General features: G+C 38.0%; 1 protein-coding gene across 9 annotated transcripts in view; it reads left to right on the top strand.

Moving 5' to 3' along the window:
- SNAP91 (synaptosome associated protein 91) overlaps positions 1-12,767 on the top strand; it is a 63,401-nt gene that overhangs the window by 29,160 nt on the left and 21,474 nt on the right. For 8 of the 9 annotated variants that reach the window (XM_079326860.1, XM_079326867.1, XM_079326865.1 and 5 more), the window contains 6 exons: positions 1,931-2,001; positions 3,364-3,391; positions 5,123-5,232; positions 6,387-6,517; positions 10,200-10,214; positions 10,357-10,530. In XM_079326860.1, the coding sequence (XP_079182986.1) occupies positions 1,931-2,001; positions 3,364-3,391; positions 5,123-5,232; positions 6,387-6,517; positions 10,200-10,214; positions 10,357-10,530 (529 nt within the window). The remainder of the gene's footprint in view (positions 1-1,930; positions 2,002-3,363; positions 3,392-5,122; positions 5,233-6,386; positions 6,518-10,199; positions 10,215-10,356; positions 10,531-12,767) is intronic. The other variant, XM_079326868.1, reaches the window with a different exon arrangement.

The following is a 12,767-nucleotide window of genomic DNA, read 5'->3' as shown; positions in this document are numbered from 1 at the left end:
TATTCTGCAAGAATTTGGTTGTCCACTCCATGTGTATATATTCTGTAAATCTAGACAAGTGGCCCCAGTATTGTAATTCAAGTTGATAGTTGTCATCTTTGGGTTTTATAGTTTGGCTGCAAAGTTTTGGAGGCTGAGAAGGGATCTTAGCAGCAAAAAATCTTGGCTTATTTTTTAGCATTTCCTAAACTATGACAGTTTTGCCACTAGTAGCTAGTGGGGAAACCATATCTAATGTTCCAGCACAATGTTGCATTATCTAATGTTAAAGCAGTATCTAGAAGTAATTAAGTGGTGTTCAGTGTTGCAAATTGGGTATTAGATTGTATTTCCTTTTCAAATTGTTCTGTCTGGGTAGAAATTTTCTGAAACTTCTTCTCTGAACTCTGTTTGATAGCTAAGTTATTTTAAAAACTTGCTGGTTTTTAAGAAACCTTTGACTAATATATTGGAAAACTATCTAAAATGTCTGAAGGTAACTGGTGACAGTAAATCATGCAATCTTTTTTTAAACATAGGTTTTACTTATGTGTTAAAGTCTCACAATGTGTGTTTTACAATATAGTCTTTTTAAACATGTAAAAGCTTGAATCTATCTGGATTTTTTAGTTTGTTTTACTTTTTGCTGGAGAATTCTTATAACTAGGTCACTTGTGTTTAACCAATTCTTATTATGCCCAAATGAATTGAAAGTTAATAAATATGCCTGTTAAAGCAGCAAGGTCAAGATGTCATATATGTGCTTATATATGTGGGATGTATTTAAACTCAATCTGTCATTTAAGATTATGTTGAGTGTTTTAAATTTCTGGATGTGTTAAGTTACTGGTTTTAATGCTGAAATCAATATGTAGGCACTGCCAGTACACAACTGTGCATTGGTAATAGCAGGTGCTATGCATCCTGAAATATCTGATTCAGCCAACCAGCTGGTTTTTCAGTATAGGAACAGTGAAAAGGCTGTTTCCAAGCATGTTTGATAATTATGTCTGCACTGAAATCAATGATATTATTTATTAAAAACATCATAGGTATTGCTGTCAGGAATTGTGGTTGATCTGAAAGAGACTGATATGGAGAATTCCCTGTTTAGAGACGGATGAGCTGATGAACTTGTAACCCTGATGAAATATTCAATTATTGTATGCTACTGTGTCTCTCAAGAGTTCCTTCCCTGCTTGTTCATCTTCTGAGTCTGCTTATCCAGTCTCTATTTTTATACTAAGCCCAGTGTGCATTTACAACTACTTTTCCTATCTGCCATTGTAACAGCTAGTGCCTGTGGGTATTGACTGCTGACCACAAAAAGGTTGCTTAAAATAAAATCTAAGATCAGGGATACCTGTAAAAGCCTAGGGTTTTTTTAGATGTCTAAAATAGCAATCTTTCTGCACTTCAAGCTAGCTGCACAGTAACCTGTGCTGGGTTACCATTTTGAGAACAGCTGTAAGATTTTGTGGTGTTGGGAGTCTTGAGCCAAAGGTAGCTCCTTCTGGGGCATTGGAAAGGACTTTGTTTTTAGACTGAAAATGATTTCTGATCCTCTGGTCATGAAAGAAGTGTTGGGGGGTCTGACTACAAGCAAAACTGAAAGTGTGACCTTGAACCCATGAATCTTAAAATCAAGCCTGTGTATTCCTATGCTGTCAATGATAAAAAGCATGATGAGCAGCACATCCTGGATTTGGGCTTCAGGTGCTGCATAGTGGAGGTAAACGTTTTCCCTCTGCAAATTTGGATGCAATAATATATTTTAAAAAATTGGCTTTGCCTGAATACTCCTAGCAAGGAAATCCACTGTTCCCCACTGATGTAATAAAGTAACTGCATGAGCACCACATCATGGACTTCAGGGAAGTTGATGCTGGATTTCAAAATATGGTTAGATCACTGCAATACATTGAGCTGTGTCTTTCTCTTTGCTTTCAAGGCTCCCAGCAGTCTCATGGAGACCCTTGAGCAACATCTAAACTCACTGGAAGGAAAAAAACCTGGCAACAAGTAGGTATATATGTTGTACCATTTATCTAGGCATAATAGAGACAGTATGAAATTAGTTAATGTTTAGGTTTGCCTCCCCCAACCTCCTTTTGTCATTTAGCTAGAAAATAAGACAAGGCTTTTCCTTTCCTTTACAAAGTCATCTTGATGGCAAACTTTTCCTTAATTAATGGTGGTGGTGGAAACACACAGAACAACTGGACACTTTCCAAAATTAACTAAAATTACTTGAGGAAAACTAGAAAGAACTCAGGATTTGTGTGCTGCTAAGGCTTTTATCATCAAAATCTATTTCTTTTCTAATGGTTTTGCATCTTCATACTAGATACTTGCCCTGGATAAGTCCAGGAAGTATTAAGCTAAACTTCTGTTTTCTCTTTTACTGTTGCTGTCCTTGCAATTTAGCGAAGGGTGAGTATGCACCTTTACATATCACTTGCTTGCAGGCATGGTTATGTGTATTTATTAAAGATTTTCTTGAACACTTAGAAATTGATATTTTCTTTGAGTTGAGCTTAGCTGTTCTTTGCTTTTGTATATAGTCATTAAGTTACTTTTTTGTCATTTCTGTGATTAGAAGATCTGGAAATCTTCTAATCTGTTCTACAGTTCCTAGGATTTATGCAATTCAAGTAACTTATGGGATGGATGCTAGTTCAATACTGGTGCAGCTTTATCTTCAACTCCTCCTTTCATCTCTTAGATCAAAGCAGCTCTAAAAATATTTTAGCAGTATTTTCATACCTCATAATGAAAGCAAACAAATGCACTGACGTGCATTTTAAGTTATGATTAAGGCTCTGTCAATTACTGTTAGTGTGATTTTTGTGCATGTGGGAGAACTTTCAGCTTGAACTTTCCAACTCACTGTTTTCATGCTTTTAAATGTAGTTATTTTCAAGTAACCCTGACTTTCTTTAAAAGAAAGCAGACTTTGAAAATTTGCTGACACATCCTCAGAAGACTTATGTTAGATAACTGCTTTGGTATTGGTGGTGTTCTGCTGCTGTTGCATGGTTTTCTAATGTGGTGACATCTTGCCCCAGTAACTATTTCCTGCTGGATTCTGTAGTCCCCAAAGCAAGATATTTGCATGCATCTCTGCATTTCCTCCTTTTCATAGAGATTATTTAAAAGGCAGAATAATCCTGTGATGCCAGTTAGCTTAAAAGATTAATTTAAGATTTGAAGTAAAATTTGCATTCTTTGTCAAAAGTGGCACATGAGAAGTTTGAGAAATGTATAGGGCATGCAATTGAAGAGATCTTCAGAAAGCTTTCATGCTTAGGTTTTGCAGGAATTTTGATGACCAGAAACACAGTTTCAAAGCTATACTTATCTGAAACCCCCCTTTTTTTCTAGATCTGGGGCTCCTTCTCCTCTGAGCAAGGTAAATACTGCCAGTTGCTATGCTGAATAATTCTTGTTCAGGTGGTATGGTTTAGAACATTGTAAGGAGTTAAATTTCCATCTCTTACTGTGCTTTTTAGACTTTGCCACCTAATTGACAAAATTTTATTTTTTAGTGGCTTTACAAATAGTGGCTCCATAAGAGTGTCATTGATCTGAAGGGTTGCTGTGATTGTACTAGTTATGATGCTAAGGAACTTCACTTAGATGTGATGACTGCTCCTTGTGAAAGCATAAAAGATACACATTTTTATCTCAACTTCTTTAATTTTTTTTTTTTTTTTTGCTTTCACTCCACCTTAATTCTCATGTCACCAAGAAACTTGCTCCAGGATATTTCTCCTTCAAATCCTTCACTCCCTCCACAGCTTTTCAGGAGGAAGTTCTGACTCTTTTAATCATGTGAAGAGCCAGGAAGAAAGGAAGACTTTTTCATCCAATATATCTAGTTTCAGAAATGACCTTCATTAGTGAGACTGCTGACCTTAATTTAAAGCAAGAGTTGCCAGTGAAAATGCCTTGGTTTGAGTGTCAGATAAACTAATGAGCTTTATGGTGTTAGTAATAGTAGCTCCTGGTATCCCTGGAGCATTGCCAGGTGCCATAGCTGTGTCTCATAATGGGTGTTGTGGAGAAAAACTCAATAAAATCTTCTGAATCTAATACAGAGGGTTCAATGCTTGATTCTAGAGAAAGCTCTTAAATTTCTGGCTGAAAAGCCCTTTACTAAAAAAACCATCACAACATAACCAACAAAATGTAACCCCCACAACTCTGCTGTTTAATAGAAGAGCAGCTGGTGAGAGCTGCATGATGACTCAGAAAGTGTTCTTACAGCTTTAACCACATCTTCCTTGATGAGGAATTGGGACCATTATAGTCTCAAACCTACTGAAGCTTTGAGGAGAGTCTAGAAAGCTTACACCCATCTGCTAAATTATGATGTTGGGATGGCAGTAGAACTCAGGAGAAAAACTCTTCAAATTTGCTGTTCCTTTTCCTTCTTGGAAGTGGTCAGGATGGCAAAAACTACTAAAATTAGGACTTGTTTTCAGTTGTTAGGAAAAGGATCTCTCTAGCATGTGAGATGCTGTACCAAAGCTTGCAGTATCTTTTAGAATTAAATTGACACTCTACAAGGTAACTTGAGTCTTCAAGTTCACAGAGGAGTTGCAATAGACTCTCCTGGGTGTCTGTCCTTGCCATACTTGAAGTATCTTTATCCAGAATTGGAGCAGCTAATGAAGCAAAGTCATAGGATGAGTTATCTTTTGTATCTTCCCAAGGACTTAACCTTGAGCACTGTTGATGGCTCTTTAATCTCTCTTCTGAAGATTTACAAACATACTTTTAACTAGTTTCTAACCACTTCTCTCACCATTTCTGTGGTTGGAGTACTGAGGTGCTGTTGTGGAAAAACAACTATTTCATTCCATAGACAAAATGAAGAGTCTGACAGTTAGAGAAGCAACTCCTTTAGAATAAACCTTGTAGAAACACTTTTCCTTCTTTGGAGTCACTGTGAGGTTCTCAGCTCTACTACCATCTGAAAACTTAGCCCAGTCTTCCTTAAATTCTTTCAGAGGAAAAAGCAGCTCACAATAAAATGACCTGGTGTCAAAATTGGGTTTTTAAAGTATGTGCATCTGTGCATGAGTTGGTTGGTGAGAAATGCTGGTACACTGAATGTATATTTAAAATACTTCTCCAGTCTTCCCCAGCCACAACTGTTACATCTCCTAGTTCTACTCCTGCAAAAACTATTGATACATCTCCTCCAGTCGATCTTTTTGCAACTTCATCTACAGCTGCTCCAGTCAGGTAAGTTAAAAAGTGTATTTGAGTTACTGAGCCTGATGTAGGTACCAAAGTCATACTTGTAAGAGGAGGCTTGCATAAAAGGCTTTGCTTATTTTCCAAGTAGTTTACATCTGTTTTCAAAGGGATACATTAGTCTACCAGTATAGATCACAAATAAACTCTAACCCAAAAAACCAGAAACAATCAAACAACAAAAAAAACACCCAAAAAGCCACAAAAATGATCTACAGAAACTTCTAATTGTATAGACTGAAGTAATGTGCAAGTCCAGAGTAGTGTTTGCTGACCTTCAGTATTCTCTTTCTAAAACTGCTGAATTAATATTCCCTTTTTGTCTTTTCAAATCAGATAATGAAGCACAAAGATAATGAACTTCTGAAGATTAAAACAAAAATTAAACATTTTACCAATGAGAAAAATCTGAATTTTGCTTTCAACTCAAAAACAGAACAAAGCACTTTTTTTCATTGTAAAGAGCAGAAGTGGTTGAACTCTAGAGATGCAAAAACTCTTAAGCTTGAACTAAAAGTCTGTAAGATGTAATTAATTACATGTCAAGTGAAGAACTCCACTGCAGAAAGAGCCTCTCTTGTTTGTTATTTAAATGTGCTAGATGAACAAGATCTGGTTTCCTAAGTAAATACCTGACTGGCTTAACCCACTGAAATTTTGCCAGGTCTCCTGTACCTAAAGTTCATTGCCTGGAAATGCAGGTTTCTTTCTGTCTAACATGGCATGATGAAGTATGGAAGTACAGTGGAGCTGGTTTCAGTCACAACAGTTATTTTCTCTGTTTGTAGGGACCACCTGGAATTTTGCATTTTCTCTTTTGAGTGTTGTGGTGGGGTTTCTTCTGGTTTGGTTAGTTGGGTTTGAGTTGGAGTTTGGGATTTTTTTTTTAGGTTATTTGAGGGTTTTTTTTAAAGAATTTTGAGTCTCATAGATCTGTTGCAATGTCATTATCAGGAAATGGAAGTAAATTAAGGTTCCCATCCTGGGCTGTAGCATATTCTTGGGACCCACTACACTAGAGGTCCTTATGGCCAGTGCTCTAATCCTAAAGCCTGAAAAAACCTTAATCCAGTCATGATGTTTTTTAAAAAATTGATACAAATTCCTCCAGTATTTAATGTGTTTCTTTCTTTTCTTGGCAGCTCTTCCAAACCATCCAGTGATCTTTTGGATCTTCAGCCAGACTTTGCTGGTGCTGGGCAGGCAGCTCCAGCACCTGCTCCTGCTGGTGGTGGTGGTGCTGCTGCTGCTGCTGGAGGCACTTCATGGGGAGGTAGAGAAACCTCACTGTCAGCACCCCTTCTTGCAGTCTCCATCTCCTTGCCTGGCTGAACTGAAATCTGCCTCTTTTTCTGCTAGCACAGGATGTTCTAACTCACTCCCAGGCTTCTGCTGACCTGGCAGTCAGGCATCCCTCTGCAGCACAGGGCTACTTCTTCTTTCCAGGGATATGCATAATAGCATAAGCCGCTTATAAGGGCCTGACTGCAAAGCTGAGGGAGCCAGGATTATGTGACTAAAAGTGAGCAGGAAGGGGATGGATGAAGGTGAGCAGGTAGGGTAGGCACTTCAAAACAGAAGAACCAGAACTTCTTATGTGCTTATTGGCAAGGTGGGGGCAGAAACCTGCCCTTCTGTTCATGGAGCAAAGCCCACAGATCAATAGGAGGAGGAAAAAAACCTAGTTTTTTATACAGAAGTGCATGTAAAGCAAATGGTGGCAATTTAGTTCTGCTTCAAGTGTGATTACCTCTGATGAGTCTTAACATATTTTAATAAAATATCTTCCTTGTGTGCTTAGAATAATAATATGGAAATGGAAGTAGAGGACTAACTGCTTTCAAACAGGAATAACTAACCAGTGCTCTGGAATCTGACCCTGTTGTTCCAGGCAGCAGTAACAGCTGGTGATCTGGAAGACCACAGTAAATGTAGGCAGTGCTCACTCCTGTCCTGTTAAAACAAGGAATTAGGCCAGTAAATGTGATTTAATTTACACAGTTGTAAACCCATTGTGGTGTAATCTGAAGAGATCCTGTGTGGCAGCGTGATGAACTCATCAGCCCTCTCCTGGCAGGAATGCAGCACTGAGTCATGCTGGCTCTGCTGTCAGTGCTCAAGCTGGGCACTGGTGGCTTCTGCAGTCCCTGCTTCTCTTCCTAGCTGTAGTTCATTAAAGATGACATTTGGTTTAGCCTCTTCCTTATGAGAGGATAGCAAGGGCTGTGATGTAGACATTGTATTGCATATTCTAGTTTCATCTGATGAATTAATTTCTTTTGTTGTCCCTGAAAATGTCAGTTTTATTAACAGAATTATAGTCTTGCCCAGACAGCAAGACCAAAGAGCCATCTACTCTAGAGTACCTGGGACTAATTATTCTGCACTATTTTGATTGTGTCCTATTTGTCTTACTTTGTCATTGTCAAGCACTGAAATACAAGTTTTTGAGATGTTTGAAAGCTTGAAATTTTTTAAGCAGTTGCTCATTCTGCAATAATAGAAATAAAAATAAATAGCCAGTAATATTGTAAGGTATTGATTTGAATAGAAATTCAAAGCAATTTGATTTTGTTGTTGTTGTTGTGTTTTTTTGTTTTTTGGTTTGGTTTGGTTTTTTCCCCCCTTTTTGGACAAAGCAACCATAGTTTTAGGATTTAGGCATTTTTATTCTTCTGAATTACTAAAAACTTTAAAATTGGCTACTAATAGACTTAGTCTTACTCCATGGATAGCTAATTATTTTCCTGTGGCCAGAATTATTACTACCCTCATTAAGTATACTTCAGTCTTATCTTTCAGAATAGCATTTTGGTAACTTGGTAAGCTTCAGCTTTGTCTGCTTTACTGCTGGCAGCAGTCCAGGTGTGATGAGTTGTTACTGCACTGGAATCTTGCTTGCTTTTTTTTCCTATTTTAGCTCTCTGAAAGAATAAAATTATTTCACCTGGAGGGTAGGGCAGTACTGAGGTAGATCCTTAATGCAAGCTAGTGAACTCTCCATTGCTGGAGATTTTTCAAGTCCTGACTAGTCTGAGCCATGACTGACCTGATCACTGTTGTTCTGAGCAGGAGGCTGGACAAGATTACCTTCCTTCCACCCAGGAAGAAGTGCTGCAGTTTAGAATAGCCAGGAAAATGTGAATATCAAATAATTCATGTTGCAGCATCAATATATGTCAACAGTAAAAAATCCTGCTTCTCTCCACTGTCTCACTGAGAGTGTAGATTCTTTTTATTTGGGTATATGGTGTATATTCAGTGGATAATATTTGGGGGTTATGTACAGTGCATTATGCATCTTGTTGTATACTTAATGTATTTCTGAATACACAATATGCCATGTAGCAAATGAACTATAACTTGTGAAAATCTACACTTCTGTGCTATCAGGAGACCATCAAGATAGGGTAGTATGGTGCCTGCAGCATACTGCAAGGAGGATAGATAGCCATTTAGCAGATAGAGTAGACTATAGTATTACAAAAAATACAGTAGGTCAAAGTCTGCATCTTTGTGAGGTTTTGCTCCTTGATATAAAAGCAAACTGACTTGAATTTCTGCTCTGAACTACCTTACAGTGTGCCTTAGAATATGGATTTGCTAACAGTATTGTTACTTTAATATTACTCTCCAAAAAAACACTGTTTTAAATCATTTCCATATTAAGACTACATGTAGATTGCTGTGCTGGATAATTGTAATTTCACTGTACTGAGTTCTATAACATAACTGAATAACAAAAAGACATTGAAGACTCAGGTAATAGAATTTAAAAGTTTGCCAACAGTTGTTTATTTCAAGTCTACCTGTGAGACATTCAGCTGGTGTGCAGTAATGGGATACCAGAGTGGTGCATTTTTAATGTACTGTTGTGCTCTTTCAGAATGATATTTTAACTTAGTTCAGCTTGTGCTGTCAGTCTCAAGTAGAGCTCGCCCAAGGAACCAATTATGAAAATTGTAAAAAACAAAAATGTAGGGTTTTGTTGCCTTTTTTTACAAGTGTTCTAAAATAAAGACAATTTTGTGAAGATAGGGCTGTGCCTGCTCAATCATTTTGCTTCCAAATGCTGACCCACAGTAAAGCATCAGGACTCTGCTTGCTATTCAGTATGGATCAGATGAACCCATGACCCTGTTATGTGCACAGAGAATCTAGGAGTAGCACTGAGTTAGTAAATAGGTAGTGGTTGAGCTCAGACTATCCTAACTACAGAATAAAAATTTAATAGGACAAACTCATTCTTTTTTACATGTTTTTATATTTCGTTGATTTTTATGTAGGCAAAACTTCTGTGTTTGAGCTCAATCTGACTGATCTTAGAGGACATCAAACTGTAGGAAAGTCTGCCATTAAAGATGCTTCATTGGCTTCCAGAAACAGTTGACTAAGGAGCCAAACTTGGAGCAGAGCCAGTCTGCTTATGCTTAGGCTGTCAACATTCATACTCCTCGTAGCAAGTGTTAACAGAGTTAGTTGTTCCTGCAGAGCATGTTTGCTCTATCATAAATGCAGGAAAAGCTCTTGAAGAGGAGCTGCTCTATTGATTTATATATTTATTTTGCACTTAACAGTTGTCCCAAGTCCAAGAACCACCACCTGCTTCTCTCTCAGAATATATTTGGGGACTAGGAATGCCATGTATCATATCCTGTATCCTATTCTATACAGTCACACTATTTGCAAGCCGCTCACTGCTAAAGTACCCTTGCTTTGGTGCCTACTCTGTGAAGGGTTCTAGGGATGTACTGGTTCTGTTTTGAAGAGTTATTAAACAGAATGAGCTTTGTCATGTCAGGATAACTACTTGAATGGTAGAAAAGCAAGTGTAGAAATTATGCTTCTAGACGTGATTTAGAATGAACATTTGGCTAATGAGCATCTTCAATCTGGCAGTTCTACTAATTACTCTGTTTTTTTATTCTGCTGTCATTTTAATGGACAATCACTAGACCTCTTGGGAGAGGGTGAGTAGTATTTTCAATTTCTAAGACCTCTGTATGTTAAAACTTCTTACTAAAAGCTCCAGCTTTCTGGAGCTGAGCAACTGTGGTCTTTGCCTTTCCCCTTACCTTTCCTGTTTGATCTTCATTACCTGGTTGCATATAGATAATCTGGCTGCACTTTCCGGTGTTACCTCTGAGCCACAGATTTCAGATCCATTTGCCCCAGAGCCTACTGCAGCTGCTGCTCCAACTACTGACACTACAACTACTACAGCTGCTGCTGCTGCTACAGCCACCACTGTCACTGCTGCCACTGCTGAAGTGGATCTCTTTGGAGGTTAGTTTATTTGCTGTAGTGCTGTATACCAGTTCGAGATGCAGTCAAAGCAATATTGAGCTCAGCTGTGTAACAAGGCCTCTGGTTTCCAAAAGTGCCTGTGTGTTGGATGCTAGGTGGAACAGGAAATATAAACTGCCCAACTACCTCTGTTTGCTGTGCTTTTAGCTAATAGATTCCTCTACACATATATATGGAAAACCATTAATGCTAAGACTGAGTTACCTTATGATTGAACAGCAAAGAACAGTGGTTCTCAGGTCCACATGGGGGTAAGCAGGAATTTTTCCACATTATTCAATAACTACTGCACTCTATTACAATTTCTCAGAAAAGCAGCTGTGCTTTTGCAGTTGAAGAGGATGGATGTGACCATGTCCTTCCCTTCATTACATGTCATGCTTGTGCTGTGTTTTGTTTTTTTTGGGTATTTTCTGCAAATAGAGTAACAAGCCAGCTGAAATTACTGTATTTCAGCAATCTTGAATCTGGGTTTTATTTCACCCAGTAAATTGAAGGGGTGATGAACTTGTATTAAATGCCAACATAATGAGAACAATAATATGTCAAGTGAAAAGAAAGAAAAATATTCTTAAGAGTTTAGTCTTGCTCATTCCCTTTCTAATGTTCTCTGCTATCCACTTGAGTAAGAATACATATCCCACTGTATGTTGTCAATTTTCTTGGTAGTCCTGTGGAGCAAGAGGCTTCCCAACAGCATGCCAGAAATTACGTTTCTTTTGAACAATATTCCAGCCCAGTATTGGAGAAATCTTCTTGTTTACAATGTATGCTTAAGATCACCTGACCACTGTGTTTTTCTAGTTTTCTCTTGTACATATTCCAGGATGACAGGGGATGTCAGGAATAAGTAATAACTTATTTGTTATCAAGACTGAATTCCAGTATCTTCTCTGTGGGGTGTGTTTATCTATCATTTCTACTGACAGGAGTGCCAGAGAGCTCTCATAAATAAGCAGTTTGACTACAGAGGTGTTTCCTTAAGACTGAAAGTTCCTGGTTAGAAAGTTTTTTTTTGTTTAGGACTGGCTTCAACAGACAGCACCAAAATATCCCCTGGTAAAGGGCTGTAAAGAAGGGAGAACTAGTGCTACTTGCTGCTTACCCCTCCTTTTAAAAGATTGATAATAATCCAAATCCCACAAGATCAGCCAGTTGAGAAGCATCTTCAGAATTGTCATGAGCAAGGTTCTGGAAGCCACTAGAAGTGAGAGAGAGTTAGGTGCTGGTTGCTCTCAGGAGCCTGTTGGAGAAGCTGGGGCCTGTGCTCATTAACAACTGCAGATGCATAGAGTGTGAAACTTAACAGTATGTAAGCACTGAGGTTTAGCCAGTCTTGGATACTACAGCTTCAAATTGCATTAATAATTTATTAACTTAGTAATTTAATAATTAAATTAGTAATTAATTTAATAATAGGTACATGACTTTTTGAAAAATGAAAGAATAGTTAGATGGATAGAAATCACTGTAAGCCTGAACCAGGGTTAGAAAAACAACTACCTGTGCTTGTTCTTCGAGTACTACAGCAACAAGATGCAATTTTTTTTCTACCTTTTCTACTACTCTTTGTCTGGAAAAACAGCTACTGCCAGATCATGTGCCTGCTTCCAGGCATGTCAGGCAGAGACCTGGATGTGTTTAGTTTCTAGAGATTTCACTGATTGTTAGATAACTTAGTGACGCACATTAAGAAGTGGAGCTTCTCCCTTCAGTGTGGAAAGAATTTCACTCTTATGGTATGCAGGCTTCTGTGACTTGATCTCTTCCTTTAAAGAGAATGTATTTTGTCAGTCAAATGCAATAAATCTCCAGTGGATTATATATTAGATGCATACTGACTTTTTTTTGTTCCTGGAACACTTCAGAATGAAGCAAGGTTCTATTATTTATGATAGCAGAAAACCTCTAGTTCTCAATAAGAAAAATCTCTAAACACACTCAGCAGTAAAGATACTTTTGCAGCGCCTTCAAGACACCCAGTGGACAGACTAAGATCCATGAGTCTGTACTGGACTTCTATCTCTCTGCTCATGGTTTGAGTGTTTTGTTTCTTTGTTTTTGTTCATTTTTTTTTTCCCTGAAGTCTGTGCTGTAAATGTATTCCAATATCATATACTAATATTCCTTGTTACCTTGAGACCACAAGAAGTGGTTGTTCTTGGCCAGACACTTCTGCTCTTTAGTTTTTGTGATGCTAGACATGCTTACACTTA

Source organism: Erithacus rubecula (assembly GCF_903797595.1).
Source record: "Erithacus rubecula genome assembly, chromosome: 2".
Taxonomy (NCBI): domain Eukaryota; kingdom Metazoa; phylum Chordata; class Aves; order Passeriformes; family Muscicapidae; genus Erithacus; species Erithacus rubecula.
Note: the sequence above shows the minus strand (reverse complement) of the source record. Positions and strands in the feature narration are given on the sequence as shown.